The following is a 20,945-nucleotide window of genomic DNA, read 5'->3' on the forward strand; positions in this document are numbered from 1 at the left end:
AGTGGAGTGAGAGTCAGGCCTAGAGACAGGAGGTCCTAGGTTCAAACCCGGCCTCAGCCACTTCCCAGCTGTGTGACCCTGGGCAAGTCACTTGACCCCCATTGCCCACCCTTACCAATCTTCTACCTATGAGACAATACACCGAAGTACAAGGGTTAAAAAAAAAAGATTAAAAAAAAATTCCATCTGCTTCAAGACAAAGAATGGAAGCAGTCTGATTCCAAACCAAAGCAAACTTCTTTCACGTTATGGATATTTTTGTTTACAATCTCTTCCATAAAACAATTAATAGGGGGAAATGTTCAACATGATTGCACCTGCAACACCTCTATGGTTGGAGGAAGGGAGAGAATTTAAGACTCAACTTTTTTTTTAAAAATCAGAAATCAGGGGCAGCTGGGTAGCTCAGTGGAGTGAGAGTCAGGCCTAGAGACAGGAGGTCCTAGGTTCAAACCTGGCCTCAGCCACTTCCCAGCTGTGTGACCCTGGGCAAGTCACTTGACCCCAATTGCCCACCCTTACCAATCTTCCACCTATGAGACAATACACCGAAGTACAAGGGTTTAAAAAAAAATCAGAAATCGTTTTTACTTGTAATTGGGGAAAACTAAAATCATCTTTTCTAAGACCTTACCTTCTGTCTTGGAACCAATTCTGTGTATTGGTTCCAAGACAAAAGAGTAGGAAGAACTGGGCAGTGGTGGTTAAGTGACTTGCCCAGAGTCACTTAGCTAGGAAGTATATGAGGCCAGATTTAAACTCAGGACCTCCTGCCATCCAGCTGCCCCAAATGATTATGTTTTTAAAAAGGAAACATGGATAAGAGGTGTTATCTAAACCTAATCTCTCCTATACTGTTTTCTAATTTCCCAGCAATTTTTGTCAAATACTGGATTTTTGTCCCCAAAGCTGGGCTCTTTAGGTTTATCATACACTGTTGCTGAGGTTACTTACCCAGGTCTATTCCACTGATCTTCCCTTCTGTCTCTTAATCAGTACCAAATTATTTTGATGACCAGTGCTTTATAGTACAGTTTTAGATCTGGTACTGTTAGTCCCCCATCCTTCTCATTTTTTTCCATTATTTCCCTTGATATTTTTCATCTTTTGTTCTTCCAAATGAGCTTTGTTATAGTTTTTCCTAATTCGGTAAAAAATTTCTTGGTATTTTAATAGGTATGGCACTGAATAAGTAAATTAATTTAGGTAGGATTGTCATTTTTATTATGTTAGCTCGTCTTACCCATGAGCAATTAATGTCTTTCCAATTGTTTAGATCTAGTTTTAATTATGTGGAAAGTGTTTTATAGTTGTGTTTATAGTTTATAGTTACATTGTCTAGGGTGATTTTAAATAGAATTTCTCTTTCTAACTCTTGCTGTTGAGATATGTTGGAAATATATAGAAATGCTGATGGTTTATGTGGTTTATGTGCATTTATTTTGTATCCTGCAACATGGGTAGGATGAGCTAACATAATAAAAATGACAATTCTATCCAAATTAATTTACTTATTCAGTACCATACCAATCAGTCTACCATGAAACTTTTTTACTGAATTAGAAAAAACTATAACAAATTTCATTTGGAAGAAAAAAAGATCAATAATATCAAGGGAAATAATGAAAAAAATGTGAAGGAGGGGGCCTAGCAGTACCAGATCTTAAAGTATACTATAAAGCAGTGGTCATCAAAACAATATGGCACTGGTTAAGAGACAGAAGGGAGGATCAGTGGAATAGGCTTGGGGTAAATGACCTCAGCAAGACAGTTTATGATAAACCCAACAATCCCAACTTTTGGGACAAAAATCCTCTATTAGACAAAAACTGCCAGGAAAATTGGAAAACAGTATGGGAGAGATTAGGTTTAGATCAACATCTCACACCCTACACCAAGATAAATTCAGAATGAGTGAATAACTTGAATATAAGGAAGGAAACTATAAATAAATTAGGTGAACATAGAATAGTTTACCTGTCAGATCTATGGGAAAGACCAAGCAAGAGTTAGAAAATATTAAAAAATGTAAAATAAAAAATTTTATTACATTAAATTAAAAAGGTTTTGTACAAACAAAAACAATCCAATCAAAATTAAAAGGGAAGTAACAAATTGGAGAAAAAAATCTTTATAACAAAACCTCTGACAAAGGTCTAATTACTCAGATCTACAAGGAGCTAAATCAGTTGTACAAAAAATCAATCTATTCCCCAATTCATACATGAGCAAGAGATATGAATAGGCAATTTTCAGATAAAGAAATCAAAACTATCATTAAGCCCATGAAAATGTGTTCTGAATCTCTTATAATTAGAGAAATGCAAATCAAAATAACTCTGAGGTACCACCTCACATCTAGCAGGTTAACTAATATGACAGCAAAGGAAAGTAATATATGTTGAAAAAGGATGTAGCAAAATTGGGACATTAATGTATTGCTGGTGGTGTTGTGAATGGATTCAACCATTCTGGATGGCAATTTGGAATTATGCTCAAAGGGCTTTAAAAGATTGCCAGCCCTTTGATCCAGCCATACCACTGCTGGGTTTATACCCCAAAGAGATCATGAGGAAAAATATTTGTACAAAAATATTTATAGCCTTGCTCTTTGTGGTGGCAAAAAATTGGAAAATGAGGGGATCCCCTTAGATTGTGGAATGGCTTAACAAATTGGGGTATCTTTTGGTGAAGGAATACTATTGTGCTAAAAAGAATAATGAACTGGAGGAATTCCATGTGAACTGGATGACCTCTAGGAATTGATGCAGAGTGAAGAAGTAGGAATGGGTGTTTATTTTGTCAAAGGCCTTTTCAGCATCTATTGAGATAATCATGTGATTTTTGCTGGTTTCCTTGTTGACATGGTCAGTTATGTGAATGGTTTTCCTAATATTGAACCACCCTTGCATTTCTGGTATAAATCCCACCTGATCATGATGGATAACCCTCATGGTCACTTGCTGGAGATTTTTTGCTAGTATTCTATTTAAGATTTTTGCATCTATGTTCATTCATTAAGGAGATTGGTCTGTAGTTTTCTTTTTCTGTTTTTGATCTACCTGGCTTTGGAATCAGTACCATATTTGCATCATGAAAGGAATTTGGTAGAACTCTTTGTTTATTATGTCAAATAATTTGTATAGTATTGGGATTAGTTGTTCTTTGAAAATTTGATAGAATTCACTTGTGAATCCATCTGGTCCTGGGGATTTTTTCTTAGGGAGTTCTTTGATGGTTTGTTAAATTTCTTTTTCTGATATGGAATAGAAAAATTCTATTTTTCCTACTGTTCTTCTACTGCTAATCTAAGCAATTTATATTTTTGTAAATAATTATCCATATCACCTTGTGTCATTTGAAACTGTTGTAAGCCTTGGAAGACTATGTCTCCCAGGGATCCCCGTTACAACTTCCCCTGACAACTCCCACTTCCTTTATGGTAGGTGTCAGGGAAAGTATAAAAGAGAAAGTTTGCCTTTTCTCTCTCTCTCTACCCTGGAGGCTGGCTGACTCTCTCTAAGCTGGAAGCTCCGCTCTCTACCCTGGAGCTCTCTCTCTACCCTGAGCTCTCTACCCTGGAGTGCTCTGCTTTTGCCAGCCGGAGGCTGAACCCTGCAGAACTCTCTTATGGTGCCTTTTTCCCTTTCTATCTACCTCCTAGTTTTTCCTAGAACTTCCCCTTTCTAATTTAAATAAAACCTAGCTATTCTAAACCCTAAAGTTGCTCTCTGATCATTTACTGGCACCCCTGAAGGACTCTAGTCAATTTCCCCTGCCGGGGCTAGGGACCGCTACCTTCCTTTCCCTTCCTCTCTCCTTTCTCCCATTCCTCCAATCCTTCTACCTTCCTCCCTTCACTTTTACCCCCTAGATTTCTATATTTATTGCCATATAGTTGGGCAAAGTAGTTTTTAATAATTGCCTTGATTTCCTCTTCATTAGAGGTGAAGTCTCCCTTTTCATCTTTGATACTGTTAATTTGGTTTTCTTCTTTCCTTTTTTATTAGATTGACTAGTACTTTGTCAATTTTGTTTGTTTTTTCAAAGTACCAGCTTCTAGTCTTATTTATTAATTCAATAGTTCTTTTACTTTTGATTTTATTAATTTCTCCTTTAATTTTTATGATCTCTAATTTAGTTTTCATCCAGGGATTTTTAATTTGTTCACTTTCTAGTTTTTTTATTTGTATGCCCACTTCATTGATCTCTGCCCTTATAATGCAGGATTTATGCAAGATCTCTTGCATTTGCAAAATTACCCTAGGCAATCCTGGCAGTTAGAAGAATGGAACTTTGGCCCAGTAAGGGCCAGTCCCAAGACATGACAGTTTGAGCTGGGACTATAAATACCCCTGCTGAACCAACCTGGGGGTCTACCCTTTGACTTCCCCTTGGGGACCTCAGGAGGTTGAAGGGAGGTTTGGGTTGTGGATCATGGGTAGGAAATTAGGTTAGGTCAGCCTAGGTACAGGGACACCCCTAACCCAACCATCAACCTCATCTGTCTAGCTGGTGGATCACTTAACACCAGGGCAGTGGAAATTATCCCTGGCTGAGGGGCTGGTTCCCTCAGCCTGATATTACCTTCTAGACCCATTGCCAACACTGGCCAGTCACCCTTAGCAACAGCTTCTCCAGACCCTAACCCTCTTTCCTCAGTTTTCTCTCCTGTGTTTAAATAAACCGTTAGCCTGATACTGTGAGCTTCTATAGTTATTTATAACATCATCCAGGGCTAAGGGGCTGAAAAGAGGGAAGATAGCAACCACCTGATTCCAGAGGAAATATTGGCCAGGCATCCATTTTATTCAGGAAGTGTGTCAGCTTCACTTCCTGTTGGTTACTGCTTTCACTCCAGCAGGGAGGGGCTCCTCACTCTCCTCCTTAAAGGAGCCTACTGACAGCAGGGAGACTGACTGGGCATCACAGCTCAGGCATACACATCCCTGGATGTCTCGAATCATCAATTACTATAGTTGTAGGCTCCCTGGCCCAGGTGACTCACTGGTACCACCAGTTCCCCTAATATCAGCCAATTTACCCCCTTATTACACCCTTCCTAATTTGTTATTACATGTGCTCAAGGATCTGCTTTGGCTGCATGATTAGCAGAGGAGCTGAATTTCTAAACTTTCCAAACTTTCTAAACATTCTAAACTTTCCAAACTTTCTAAACATTCTAAACTTTCTAAACATTCCAGACTAGCTGCATTTTGAACTCATTTCAGAGACAAAGAACCATAACTTTAGCAGCTATAGGAGGAAAGGCAGTACAGGACATTCCATTACCTGTCAACAGGATTGATAAGAAAATGGCACCAGATCCATCTGCATCTTCTCAGTACTGCTCTCTCTGACCTTCTGGACAGAACAATTTTCAAGTCACCATCCAATTGTTAGAAATTCCAGAAGAGCTTGCAAAGGCCCACTCACTCCAAGCAGAAAAGCAGGAGAAGTGAAACGAGGTCTAAGAAAGTTGCTCTCCCATATTCCACTTTCTCCACTGTGGAGCCAACACAAAACATGGTCTAGCAACATGATTAGCCCTATGTCCATCAGAACTCCATACTCATCTACAACATCCCAATCTCTGTAAATGTGGGGGGTGTGGGGGATCAGTTCTTTGTACCAAGGAAGGCCCCATAAGCACACACAGTATATAAATAGCACTGCTTGAAATATGATGTCCATGTTTGCCCTGACCTCTTGGATTCAGTCATTTCAGGTAACACCCCTTTCTGAGAAATTTCTCCTGGTCCCCAAAACTCTTAAGAGCATTTCTTTTTGAGTCCTACACCTGTTTCTTTCTCAGGCCTCCAAATTCTTCCCCATGGCTTGAATTTTCCCAGGCCACTACCTACCAATGTGGTCCTCTATGGGGCTCCACTTTTCCCACCTCTTCCATATCTGCCTCTTTCCCTCCTTCATCCCCAGGATTCAGACCTCCTACTTCAGAGCACGAAGACTACCACAAAACCTGGGAAGCCAGACTAACTAAAGTAGAGGTCCCTGTCATTTGAGGAGCTGGCAGCAAATGTCTCTTAAGAAAAGATTCTATAGGGTGCCATTTATAATTGTGAATCTAGATTGCATGGGACTATTTTAAAATAAATTATGATGTATTATCACTTAAATTCACATGTGTTTTCTTAGTAGGATAATTATATTTGACCTTGTATTGGTAGCATAGACCTTAATGCAAAATACTTAAAATTTGATGTGATTAAGTTACACTGGTTTCTGAGTATAATCAGTCCAAAGTATCAAGCTAATAGATGCATGGTGATTTTCTATGTAAGATATTTGAAGTCATTTGAATGTCAAGCATTCTATTTCATATTTTAAATCCATGATATCATTTGATATCTTAATATTTTTCTTTATAGGGATTTTGGTGAAAACACTGTATGAAATGATTCTAATTAAATGACTTCTATACCACAACTCCTTTACTAAATTAACTGCTCTTTAGATCTAGATGCCTTGAAATGATAAATTCAGGTATTTTATTGTGGTTAGAATATTTTAAAACTGAAGTATTTAATTGGATATATTTTTTAAAATAAATGATAACTTGTTACGCTTTTTGACTTTGCATTCCTTTTATTTTTACATTTTTCAATTTAATAAAAATAAAATATGATATATCTCATGTTATCTGTTTCTCATTTGCTCATAATTTCTTCCCATATCAATAGATTGATCTGAAAGGTAAAACTATTCTATGGTCCCACTTTAATTTACTTATGGCATCACACTTTAGGTCTTGGTCATATAGACATTTGGACCTAATCTTGGTACAGCTTATGACATACTAGAGTGAATTGTCTGATTTTGAGCAAAGTGAAAGCTCTATGTGAAAGTCTGATTTCTCTGATGGAGAGCATGACTGGAGCACCCTATGAATGTCTTTTTTTTTTTTTTTAATTTTAAACCCTTAACTTCTGTGTATTGACTTATAGGTGGAAGAGTGGTAAGGGTAGGCAATGGAGGTCAAGTGATTTGCCCAGGGTCACACAGCTGGAAAGTGTCTGAGGCCGGATTTGAACCTAGGACCTCCTGTCTCTAGGCCTGGCTCTCAATCCACTGATCTACCCAGCTGCCCCCTCCTATGAATGTCTTCTAACATTGATATGATTATATTCATAAAGTTCCTTGCCAGCATGGATTCTCTGATGTAAAGCAAGATGGGAGCTGTCTGAATGTCTTGATGTTGCTTGCATTCATAAGGTTTCTCATTTGTGTGGATTCTCTGATGTATAGTGTTACATTTAAATTAATGTCCAATAAATCCAAGTATAACATTTTTGAAAGTTTATTAATAATCACTTGAAGTAGAAGAAAAAAAAAGACCAAAAATAAAAGCCTGAGTAAAAGCTATGCGAGTGAAATTCTCCTGCCTGGCACTCACCCCACATCCACAAACCACGTTTTGGGGAAAAGAGCAAGAGAGCTAAGTTACACAAAAAAATATCCCCCCTATGTTAGCACATAACATGAGAAGGAACATGGGAAGCGGGGAAAGTTCTGAGGAGAAAAATTCTAATTATACAATAGTAAGATTAGAGCTCAGACTGAATGTCTTTCCACATAGACTGTGTTTTTTGGAGAAAAGGAAGGAATGATAGGGAAAGGAAGAGAAGGAAGGTAGCTGGGGGTTCCTCCCCTGCACAGGCAGGAAATTGACCAGGTGTTTCTTGTAGGTAGGCTAGGGAGTTAAATTAAATCAAGCCAGGCTCCATGGATAGTTAGGTGGGTTTATTTAGGGTTCAGGAAAAGTTTGGGAAAGTCAGGGAAAGTTTGATCTCCCGTAGCTAGCAGAGACCAAAGCTCATCCACTAGGTTCAGGAAAATGGTGCCAAAACCCATGTTTTCTGCTTTTATTCTCCCTCTGACATCTTCCACAAAGGAAGTGGGATGTGCCACCAGAGGAAGATGCAGTAGAGTCCTGGGAGATGGAGTCTCCCAGGGCTGAGGTCCACTTCAAAATGCAGTTTCTTACCACAAGCCCACCGCACCCTATTGTAAGATAATCCCATCGTTAATGGGAGTTTGGCCTCCTTTCAATAAATCTAATTAGGTTGGAGTTTTTGCATTAGTGTGATAAATTTTCACCACACCAGTGTGGATTCTCTGATGATGAGCAAGACTAGAACTCATTGTGATTGTTTTTCCACATTGATTGATGTAAATTTTCTTCCCAGTGGACTCTCTGAGGTACAGCAAGACTGGAGCTCTGTTTGAATGTCTTTCCACACTGACTGCATTCATAAAGTTCCTCTGCAGTATGGATTTTCTGATGTAGAGCAAGATCACATCTCACTTTGAATGTCTTTCCACATTTCTTATGTGAAGGATTAAAATTTGGGGGGCAGGAGTTTGAACAAAAGTCAGGAGAGTGGTTTCTCAAATGCAAAACACTTAGTTTATTATTAGGAAAATATGGATAAGTAATAAAAAGGAAGAAAGTGAGAGTAATCTTATAATAGTTTATAACTATATTTAAGATCCCAATCCTAACTAAAATTTTCTAAAAAAAACCTTAAATCTATCTGCCTTCAAGTGCAGTATCTTTGGCCAGGCCAAGGCCCAGTCTAGGCTCTTACTTTCTATCTAATATGCCCACTATCTATCTACCTATCTGCCCAAGTTAATCAGTAATCAGAGGCTGTAAAGGCCATAAATCCAGTTCTCTTTATCCAACTGTTAGTTAGAAACTCCCAGTTCCAAAGAGATCAAGTCACACAATCCTAGTCCCAGGGGACCCAGAGACAAGAAGCTCTTTCCAACTGCCTGCAACATACCAACATCCCTTGGCCACATGCTTCTAACTGTCACCAATTGACAAACTGCACATCAGCAGGTCTCTTATTCAGAAATCTTATTGTTTCATAGCCTCTTAAGCTGAAAAAGGGAGAAATCAATAAAAAATTTGACACTTGCATTATAAGGTTTCTCCCCAGTGTGCATTCTCTATTTGCAGCAAAACTGGAGCTCTAACTAAATGTCTTTCCACACTGATTTCATTCATAAGGTTTCTCCCCAGTGTAAATTTTCTGATGCATTAGCAAAACAGGAGCTCCAACTGAATGTCTTTCCAAACTGATTGCATTCATAAGGTTTCTCTCCAGTGTGGAATGTCTGATTATGATCAAGATTGGCACTCCAACTAAATGTCTTTTCGTACTGATTGCATTCATAAGGATTCTCCCCAGTGTGGATTCTCTGATGTACAGCTAAATAGGAGCTCCAACTGAATGTCTTTCCACACTGATTGCATTGATAAGGTTTCTCCCCAGTGTGAATTCTCTGATGATAAACAAGACTAGAGCTCTGAGTGAATGTCTTTCCACACTGATTGCATTCATAAGGTTTCTCCCCAGTGTGGATTCTCTGATGTACAGCAAGAACGGATCTCTGACTGAATGTTTTTCCACACTCATTACATTGATAAGGTTTCTCTCCAGTGTGGCTTCTCTGATGTACAGTAAGATTGGAGCTCCGACTGAATGTCTTTCCACACTGATTGCATTCATAAGGTTTCTCCCCAGTATGGACTCTCTGATGTACAGCAAGATGGGATCTCACTTTGAATGTCTTTCCACACTGATTGCATTCATAAGGTTTCTCCCCAGTGTGAATTCTCTGATGAACAACAAGACTGGATCTCTCATTGAATGTCTTTCCACACTGACTGCATTCATAAGGCTTCTCAGCAGTGTGAATTCTCTGATGTACAGCAAGATGGGAGCTGTCCCTGAATGTCTTTCCACAATGCTTGCATTCATAAGGTTTCTCCCCAGTGTGGATTCTCTGATGTACAACAAGACTGGATCTCTCATTGAATGTCTTTCCACATTGTTTGCACTCATAAGGTTTCTCTCCAGTGTGGATTCTCTGATGTACAGCAAGATGGGAGCTCCAACTGAATGTCTTCCCACACTGATTACATTGATAAGGTTTCTCCCCAGTGTGAATTCTCTGATGTACAGCAAGACAGGAGTTCCAACTGAATGTCTTTCCACACTGCTTGCATTCGTAAGGTTTCTCCCCAGTGTGGATTCTCTGATGTACAGCAAGATGGGAGCTCCAACTGAATGTCTTTCCACACTGATTGCATTGATAAGGTTTCTCCCCAGTGTGGATTCTCTGATGTACAGCAAAACTGGTCCTGTACATAGAAGTCTTTCCACACTGATTATGTTCATGAGATTTTTCTTCAGTGTATATTCTTTGTTGTTCAATAAGGCATGAATTTTGAGATTCAACACCAAATTCTCTCCAAGCTAAGCTATTGGGACTATCACTCATGAATCTTTGTTGGCCCGTTTCTTCCATAGAGAGGCTCACTTCTGTTTGAGGCACCTTCATTTCAGATCTAATTTCTCCTTCTAAAAGAAACAAACAGTAAAAAATGCATACATGGCGATGTATACACAGAAATATCTCCTTTATTCCACTGTCTGAACACAAACTGCTTTATATCCTATTTCCTCTAGTAAGGAGAAAAGTCTGCCAATTTAAATGGGTACAATCCATCATTTGAACATGCCATTACCTCAAATCTAAAGAGCAATTTAATTAACAAAGAGCCTCTCATAGCATCACATTAGCTCTTTGTGATTTTGGCAAGGCTAGCATTATTACATTCCTATCTCAGACTGTGACCTCAGAATGGCTGGCTGAGTGAATTGACCCAAATCCTAGCAGCTCAGGCCAAATCTTGCAACTGTGCACGGTCTCTCCAGAGTAGTAGACAATTCACTTTCAATTTTTCCTTTCATTTTCATTGCTTATACATTTAATCCTATCTTCATAAGTATCATACCATAATGTGCAGATATACTAAATATTCCCATTATTTCATGATGTAAGTCATCCTTTAGCAATATACAATTTCCTTCATGATTGCTTTTGAACTTATTTTTTTGGTTGCAGGATCTGAGTTTAAATGAAGAAAATCAGCACTGTTTTTTACATTCACCCAAGGCATGAAAGATTTTGTTCTGTTCCCTACTTCTTGAGAGCAGCCTTTGCTTTTCTTTCAGTGTCTCTTTTCCCTACAATAAAATCCTTCTCCTGAATATAATTTAAATAAAGACACGGCATTTTTCATGTTTGAAAATATATCTCATGTAATAACTTGAGTCCATCATCTTTTTTTAGGGAAATGGGCTACATACTTCATTATTAGTACTTTTGTGCCATACCCATTTAGTGGTTCATAAGTACCTTTGGAGATTTGTTTTGAGATAATGCTCCAAGGATTTGGGCTAAAAATTAGTTACTGGCACTTTAAGAAAAAACGACCCAATTTTGGTATAGTAATATTTTCTCTACTGGGTAACAAGTATTTCAAACATAATGTTTTTGTTTTTTTTGCAGTGATTCCAAATGATCCTAACGAAGAATATGATGCTTTTAGGGTACACTCTGTGACAACCTCAAACTCTGACTGCTTTTGACTCAGTGTAACACATTCTTTTAGTTTCTCAATTTGACATCAAATTATTTCAAAACTTCCAGGAAGGTCGGCCATTTATGCAAGCAGACTCTCACTGGTTCTCTCTCTACGTGAGTTGTCCCATTCCTGGGTTACCCTGTAATTGCATCTCATTAAGTTTATAATCATGAGATCAAGACATTACTTGAGTTTGCATTATTCTTGCAGCTGAGATAGCAGGCTATTTGCACACCAAGGTCACTAGACAAGAAGAGGAGAGGCTGTTATGAAACCCTCATTGACCACAAGCTTTTACAAAAAAGCCCTCAAGTGGCCACTCACTGCAATGCTGTGCTTGTTTTCTGATTTGAACTTAATTCTCCACTTAAGTTCTGGTTCTACTGGCTAGAAGCTCCTTAATATTCTTCAACACAGGTTAGTCATTCAGCAGTTTCAGTGAGAGCGTAGCCAATTTGCCATTGGGAAAAAAAATGAAATCGTATCCTTATGAAGGTGATTTTGTAGAGAAAGTGCTTTTTTTTTTTTAAAGCAAAGCAATCTATCCCATTGATCTCCAAGCATATTTATCATTTAATACAATGTTTGTCCTGAGTCGTTGGAAAAACAAATCTTTTTACAACTAAGTTTAATGGGAATATTAGTAAATAGAGGGAAATGTGGGGAGGGAAAGAGGCAAGGAGACTGCCTCACCTACCCTAAATGCATATCCAAAGAAATGAAGATCTCTCCCTGACAGAGTTCCAATCCCCACGTGGGAATCCTAGTCACTCACCAGGAAGCCTGGCACGATCCAGGCAAGGTCCCAATGCAGAAAAACCCTCGGGAACTAAGCTCACCGATGCAGCAGTGAACCCTACAAGAAAGTCCCCAATTCCAAGAAGCTTCAAAGCCAAAAGTCGAAGGCCCAAAGCCAAAAATTCCAATCCAAAGGCACAAAGCTCCATGTCAAAGTCAAAGTCCAAAAGCCCCAAGGAACTTCATCCAAAGAAGTCCAAAGGAGATGATCCAAGCAGCAGGGCCTTGAAAGAAGTACTCCAAAGGAGAAGTCTACTGGACAGGAAGTTCAGGACTTTTTATAGTCCTTTTTCCACATTCCTTCCTGTCCCTTCCCCACTTTATGGGAACCAATCATGGTCTTTCTATTTGCCTAGAACTGAGGGGTAGGGGCCAGTGGCCTCTGGAGTTGTCACCCACGCTAGCAAGTGACTTGTGAAGTCTCATACTTAGTCACTGATAGGATACTAAATAGGGCTACTTATGTTTTTTATGCTGATTGATAGAAAAAGAGAGTTTGATTCACTCTTCACATGTCTCACTCACCTGGGCAGCAGTTTCTCAGGTCTCCTTGCTCTAGCATCGAAGGGGCTTCCCTTTTCCCAAAATATGAGATCATGTCTTCTCTGGAAATTGCAAGCCCTGGACATGAGGAATCAATTAAGGAGGAGGATGGAGAAAACTCATTTTTAGGGAAAGGAATGTGAATCCAGTCATTCTGTTTAGAGAATCCCTCTATTGGGTTAGCACATGAGTCTACCTTGACACTGTGTTATTTAGAATTTCTGGGGTTCTATTTAGAAGTATTAAGCCTCAAGATATGTAGATATATGACAAACTTCCTGTGGACATGTGGGGGACTTTGAGACTACATTTTCCGTGATCCAATGGGTTTCCGGTTTTGGACGTGATGACGTCAACCAATGTAGAGCGTGACTTAAATGGGGAGATGAGGCTTTGACTGGGCTCTTTTTTGGTATGAGGCAGCCAGGTGGAGGGAAGAAAATGCTGGGAGGTTTGAAATAGCTTTTATCAGGCTCGTGGTCTTATATATTTTACCAACATGGCCATGGTAATTAAAATATTACTTTTCCTCATAATATCAGCCTTTATCATTTTTAAATGTTACAAAACCATAGCATTTGTAGTGTAGGGAACCCAGGATAGGATGTGCCATGTTTTCCAGCTGTTAGACCTATAATGAGCCATAGCCAAATCCTTTGCCCACTCCCCAGTCCTCACCCTGGCGGGCTTCACTCTGGCAGAAATTCTTAAGCACAAGCTGGGTGAAGGGGTTATTGTTCTGGATCAATCTGAAGCCCCAGACAAAGGGACCTCAAGGGATCAGATCTTGTCCTATTGCCAACTGCTCCTCACTCCCTGAAACTTATATAAACCTAGTGTACTTTTCAATTGGGGAGTTTCTTCCTCTTCTAATGGGTGACTCAACAAATCCTCATTGGTCACAATTCTCAAGTACTCTATTATTCCTAACAATGGCAGAGGAATGCAAGCAGGATGGTAACAAGGACTCCTGAACAATGGTTTCCAAAACATTTATTTTTGGAGAGAGGAGTAGGGAGAAGATCATGAAACCAACTTGGAATTAGAAAATGTGGTTCTAGTACATTTCCTCTGTAGAAGGATGGACTCTTCCAGAGTTTCCATTATTACAAAATGAGAGGTAGTTAGAAGTACAGTGTATAGAGACCTGAGATTACAGACAAGAAGGTCTCAGGTTAAATCAGGCCAAAAACAACTATGTGTGTGCCTCAGAACAAGCCACTTAATCTAATCTCTATTTCCTCAACTGAAAATGGGGATAATTGTGTGGGAAGTGACATAATATAAAGAAAACCCCTGGCAGAGCACCTGGCCAAGACCAGGTCATTATAAATGCTTATTTCCTTCCTTCTATTTCTTAACAGCTGTGCTGGAAGTTTAGGGCAATAGGAAGGAATATTAAGGACAAATCTGCTCTACAAGGGACCTAGGTTCTATGAGTTGTTATGGTTATTCTTAAGCTGTATGCATAAAACTATTTTGTAGGCGGTGGATAGAAGGCCGGAAGCAGTTTGGTATACCACCAACACTGTTTATTCTAAGGAGAAGTAGGGATAGGAAATGGAGGTAGGAAAATGGAGAATAGAGTTCTTATATACTAACTAATGCCTATAAATCTAAAAACCTTATACTAAAAGTTCTAATAAAACCCTATAATCTAACTGCTTTCTTTGCAGCTTCTTCTTGCCTGCCAGAGAAGGCCTACCTAAACCTACTCTCACTGACTAAAGATATAATTTCTCTTTCTATCTAATCCTAAACTAAATAAGTTTTTCCCTTCCCTTAAGCTCCTTAAACTCGTTTTTCTCAACTCCAACTGCCACAAGCCAAATGTCAGATCTCTGAACAGAGTTTAACAGCACTCCTGTTCCCTGAGAGAGTCAGAGAAGACAGAGCCCTGAACTCACTACCTTCAGTTTTTTTGAGTTAGCTTTTTAAAGAAATGGAGTAATATTAAGAAGACTTCTGCTCTTAAAGAGACAGAGTAAAATTTATATAACTTCTTCTAATCTAGAACTCTCTGCTCCTGAGACAGAGTGAAATAAAGAAATCCCATATAACAAAGCTAAAAGTTTATGCTGATTAAAGAGAAAAATATTCCAAATACTAGATCCATCCTAAAGATGAAGAAGTTATATTTGAGATTAGTTCTATGTCTGAGATTCTTCAACATGGATTTAGTTTCTGATTTTCTGATATGAATCTCCCTAGACTTGATAAGAGACAGTTTTAGGAGGACCAAAGGAAACCTTTAAGTTACTATTACACAATGCTGAATTATTTTATGAGAAAACTGGTCAGCAGGAGGTCCCTGTTTCTTGGACTCAGGAAACTAGCAATTTTCCATTTCTCATAACTGAAGATATTTTATTGGATTACTGCTTCATTTACCAGGGAGATTTGTCCTTACCTACAGAGAGCAGGTTCCAGGCACTTTCCAGCATCACTTCCTTGTACAGCTCCTTCTGGGGAGGGTCCAAGAGGCACCACTCCTCCTGGGTGAAGTCCACAGCCACATCTTTGAATGTCATCACCTCCTAAATCATCAAAAGTCATAGCACACAGGCCAGAAATACACATCGGGATTAATGACTCTCTTCTATTACAGGAGGAAACCAAAGCACAGAAAAGGTCTGGCCCCTAACCCTTTACAAGGGTCAGAGTCCACACTTGAAACCATAGTCTTTAAGAACTCAGTGCAATTTTGAGAAAATACCTCTCATTGGAATAACACCGAGGAGCGTCTGACTGGAATTGTGACTGTGAAATCCCCTGACCCCATCAGGATTACATTGGTATTACCAATTTTTCCTAATTTAGTTATTTTGTGATTATACAACTTAAATTTTCTAAAACTCATCATTTTTTTAAAGTAAATCACACAGCCGGTATAACTTTTCTCTACCTCATGCTGTATTATGTGAACTGGTATTCAAACACAACCATGTATTTTTATTTTTTAACTTTTTAACTTTTGATTATTTTCCCAGGTACATATTTCATGTTATTTTCCTCTCCCCCCAAACCCTGCCCCCCATTCCCCTGTAGCCGACACACAATTCCATTGGGTTTTACATGTATCATTGATTAAGACCTAATCCCGTATTATTGATAGTTGGACTAGCGTTGTTGTTTAGCATCTATATCCCCAATAATATCCCCATTAACCCATGTGTTCAAGCAGTTTTTTTTCTTATGTTTTTGTCAAATAGTGGGTTTTTGTCCCAAAACTGGGTTCTTTGGGTTTATCATAGACTGTCTTGCTGAGGTCGCTTACCCCAAGTCTATTCCACTGGTCCTCCCTTCTGTCTCTTCACCAGTACCACATTGTTTTGATGACTACTGCTTTACAGTATAGTTTAAGATCTGTATTGCTAGGCCACCTTCCTTCATGGTTTTTTTTCATTATTTCCCTTGATATTCTTGGTCTTATGTTCTTCCAAATGAACTTTGTTATAGGTTTTTCCTAATTCAGTAAAAAAGTTTTTGGGTAGTTTGATAGGTATAGCACTAAATAAGTAAATTAATTTTGATAGAATAATCATTTTTATTATATTAGTTTGTCCGACCCCTGAGCAATCAATTTTTTTTTTCAGTTGTTTGGATCTAGTTTTAATCGTGCATATTTGATGCTTAGGAATACTTGATTTTTGGGAGCAACCTGAAAAAGTGTATCTTTAGCAACAAGATTGTAGGTATATAAGAAGGCCGCTCACAAAGCTCAGGGTCTTTGGTTGCTGACCAGAATCCAGCTTTATTGGGAGACTAGCCCCCTGTCAATAAATAGGCTTGGAGACTTTGGTTCACGTTTTTTTATCTAAGCTACTAAATTCTCACCACAGAATGCATCTCCCTATGAAATGAAGGAGCAAGTCTGTGTTCTATCTGTGAGGTGCATAGATCTGTGGAGGAAAAAGAGAGTGAGAAAAAATTCTTTCTTACTAGAACTTATAAGTTGCATGTTCTAAAAAAAATTCTATAAAGAGTTTGTGAGAATCTTTCAAGTGCTGTAAATTCTGTAGGGAAGAGAGTTCTACGGGATGCCTTAAAAGAGAACAAAGCAACAGAAAAGTTCTACTTTGTTTTCTGCATAAATGAAATCATGTCTAATCTGGTGGACTTGACTGAGTGATCTGGGTTAGTTTTCAGTCAAGTGATGGATTCTTGTCTGTTGTTAAATTCAGGTCATGAGTTTTTTCTTGGTAGGACTGTTTCCAGTGAAAACCTTTTGCTTTATGATTCCTTTCATTTGTATATAGCTTTTATTTCTTAATTATATTTCATTATACAAAAACAAGAGTGATTATGATGGAAAAGGGAGAGTTCCTTTATTCAATAAAAAAGCAATATTTAATTAACTTGTGTTTCACCTGAGCTTATTCATAAGAAAATATGTTGTCACTTTCCCTATGAGAAAGAAAAAATTTAAACATACCACTAGAACACTAGAAACTCAAAGAATTAGTCAAGATAAGTTAAGAGTGCTACTGATGTACAATCTGAAGTAGAGATTGGCCAGATCTGAAAATATCCTTAAAATTTGGAGGAGTTACCTATATCTTTAATCTGCTGTATGCAAAATGTGTTTGGCCAATGTGCCTACAATGTTCTTGCATTTCACTTCCATTTTTCTATTTATTTACTTCTGAACAATTGAGGGATTAATTAATATTTTTTATATTTTCCTAAGAATTTATGAATCTCTTCTTTACTCTAGGGTCTCTTAAGTCATTCTTGTGTATTGCATCATACTCATTGAGTGGGTTCTCAGCAAAGAAAGGCAGTCATCTTATGGACTGATAATTGATTCCCTGACTCAAATTCAATAGATGCCATTCTAAACCTCTTTCCTTCTCTAATCTCCAACATCTATCTGTCACCACCATGGGGTGAAGTAATGAACTCCAAACCTCATTTTAAGGAGAAAGTTAATCTCAAATATCTTATTTCTCACCCTGACCTACTGTTTTGGGTTTTTTTCCTCACCGATTTCTCTACCATATCCTTTATATAGGCATCTTCTCTCCCTCCCACAACCCCTTTTCATCCTGCTTTTGTGTATTGTCTTCCTCTATGAGATTGTCAGAACCTTAAGGCTAGGAGAATAGAAAATCTTGAATCTCCCAAGGTAAGCCTCCCCGAAGAAAGTGAAAGAGAGAACAATAGGTTTGCAATGGAAATCCACAGAAGGGCAGGATAACTTAGGAAAAAAATAAAGAACATTCAAAGAAAATCTTACCGCTTCCAAAGGAAAATATGCTGATCTCAAAGACAGGATTAACATAGACAAATGAAAGATTATAGGTCACCCAGAAGAATACCACTGGATAACACAATAATGAAAGTAACAATCAAAAAGAATTGGTTAGAACTTCTAAACATAGAAAATGAAATTCCAGTGGAAAGAATCCAAAGATTGTCTTCAGGATGAAACCAGAGGCTACTAACTCCTAGACAGGTAGTGGTAACATCAAACAGTTTAATTTAAAAAAAAAAAAAAGTGCTACAAGCCATCAGAAGAAAGACCTGCATATACAAGGGAAAGGATATTGGACTAACACAAAACTATTCCAAATCCAGGAGAAATGAAAGCATGTGTTCCAAAAAGGAGTGGAACTCAGGATGCAGGCCAGAGTGACCTATCCTATGAGAAAACTGAATTGATCTTGTATCATTTATTTATTGATCCTATTTATAATAAGTTGGTTTTGTCTCAATTGTCTGAGTCATGGTTCTCTGTCCCTTGACTTGGTTCACTATTCAGCTGATCTGTATAAGGCTAAGTATAAAATCCAGATCTTGTGTATTTAATCTCTGTTCTATTTTTGTTTCTTGCTATTAGCTGACCGTTGAAGATTCAGGTAAGTCTTAGGGAATCAGTTCTAGTATTTTTACACCATCAAACAACCCCTTAAAGATGTGTAGTTTGTTGTCTGAAGTCAGAGATTTGGACTCAAATGCTGGTTAGCCCCTCTTTACCCAACTTCCAGTCAATTCTAGTGTTTCTATATCCCAGGTGTGAAACCAGTTTTGTTGCCCTCAATTCTATATCATCTCCTCTGTTCTTTGTTCTGTGTCCCCCAAACCTATAAAAGGTAAGAGATAAAATGGAGGCAAACCATTGACTTCTTTATTGACAGGCAGAATGCCTCTGTTTATCTTGCTTGGAGAACAGCCTCAGTTTATCCATTTTTAAAGTTTTACTCCCAACACCTGAAAATGTGAGTCGAACAATACTGGCTAAAAAGAAAATGTTCACTAATGGAGAGGAACCTGAAATATTTTTAGAAAGAAAAGCTGAAATTTGCCTCTCCAAAACACCAAAGAGCTCAAGGCAGCAGTGAATCACTCCAGACAACAATCACAGCAAAGGAACAACAGAAGAAGGAAGCTTCTTTCAAATCTGGTCTCAGACACTTCCTTGCTATGTGACCCTGGACAACTCACTTAAGCCCCATTGGCTAGCCATTCCCACTCTTCTGCCTTTGAACAGATACTTCATATCAATTCTAAGGAAGTAGCGAAGGGATTAAAATGCCCAACAAACCTGCTGCTGAAAGAACCCATGAGGCCAGTGCCACTGAATTGAAGAATACATATTGGGACATAAGACTGGCTAGCCTACCATGATGTATTTGATCCCTGAGGCAATAGGGAGCCACTGCAGCCTATGGAGTAAGGGAGTGACACAACCAGAAATGCATCGTGGGAAAATGACTCCAGTGGCTGAATCCAGAATGATTTGGAGTGGAGACTCCTGACCAGGTCAGTCCTACCAATCACTGTCTGAAAATTCTAGGAACGATGTGATTGGGGCCCCACTAGGAGGATGGCAGGGACACAGGACAGAAGGGGGTGTATTGGAGAGATACTGCAAAGGTGAAACTGTCAGGTCTGGGCACCATATTGGCTGGGTGGGATGAGAGTCAGTGAAGAGCCAGAGAACTCCTATGGTTTTGAGCCTGAGGGACGAGGAGGATGCAGTAGAGAAGGTGGAGGTTGTATCTAATTGAGAGAGAGCAGTTTCTGTTTTGGACACACTGAGTTTCAGTTGTGCAGTTTGAAATATCAGTATGGAAATTTGAGGTGACATTAGGGTAGATGATATCCATTTCAGACTGGTTCACAGGGATGGTGACTACATCCCTGCTCATTGAGGAGATCACCAATAAAAGAAATCTAGGAGAGCAGAGGAGGACTAAAATTAGGACCCTGAGGGACACCCCCATTCTAACCTTACTGTTATAAGATGTGAGTTGGAGGAGGATGCAGCAAAGACCGAGGTAAACCAGGAGAGACCAGTGTCCTAACAACCTAAAGAGAAGAGACTTTCAAGGAAGAGAGACTGGCCAAAAGCACGAAAGGCAGCAGAGAGGACTGAGGGAATGAGGACTATAAACTACAAGCCAATATCCCTGGTGAATATTGTCTCAGAAATTTCTTTTTCTTTAAATTAAATATTCATTTATTTAATTATTAATTTAGAATAGTTTTCCATGGTTCCATAACTCATGTTCTTTCCCTCTCCTCCTCCCACTCTCATCCTGTAGGCAACATACAATTCCACTGGGTTTTACATGTGTCATTCATCAAGTCTGATTTCCATATTGTTAATATTTGTATTAGGATGATCATTTGGAGTCTATATCCCAAATCATATCCCCATTGAACAAAACCAATGCAACCAAAATTAGGTGGGAAGCAACAAATTGTGAAAAAAAACTTTATAACAAACACTTCTGACAAAGGTCTAATTTATAAGGAGCTTAATCAATTGTACAAAAAAAGCAAGCCATTCCCCAATTCATAAATGGGCAAGTGACATGAATAGGCAATTTTCAGATAAATAAATCAAAACTATCAGTAAGCACATGAAAAAGTGTTCTGAATCTCTTATATTTAGAGAAATGCAAATCAAAAGAACTCTGATGTACCGCCTCACACCTAGCAGATTGGCTAACAAGACAGACTGCCTGCCCTTTGATCCAGCCATACCACTGCTGGGTTTGGGCCCCAAAGAAATCATAAGGAAAAAGACTTATACGAAAATATTTATAGCCACATTCTTTGTGGTGGCAAAAAATTGGAAAATGAGGGGATGCCCTTCAATTGGGGAATGGCTGAACAAACTGTGGTATCT

At 38.6% G+C, this 20,945-nt stretch overlaps 1 protein-coding gene and 1 pseudogene across 1 annotated transcript; both read right to left on the minus strand.

The window, feature by feature from the left end:
- Window positions 1-8,507: 8,507 nt before the first annotated feature.
- LOC123239775 (zinc finger protein 2 homolog) lies at window positions 8,508-10,140 on the minus strand (the record flags this gene model as incomplete). Its single annotated transcript, XM_044667071.1, has 2 exons — window positions 8,508-9,697; window positions 9,782-10,140. Coding segments are annotated over 2 exons (1,026 nt in total), but the record flags the coding sequence as incomplete, so codon positions are not given.
- Window positions 10,141-13,436: 3,296 nt separating this feature from the next.
- Window positions 13,437-20,945, minus strand: part of LOC123239467 — a 63,998-nt pseudogene continuing 56,489 nt past the window's right edge.

The sequence above is a fragment of the Gracilinanus agilis genome, chromosome 3, assembly GCF_016433145.1.
Source record: "Gracilinanus agilis isolate LMUSP501 chromosome 3, AgileGrace, whole genome shotgun sequence".
Taxonomy (NCBI): Eukaryota; Metazoa; Chordata; class Mammalia; order Didelphimorphia; family Didelphidae; genus Gracilinanus; species Gracilinanus agilis.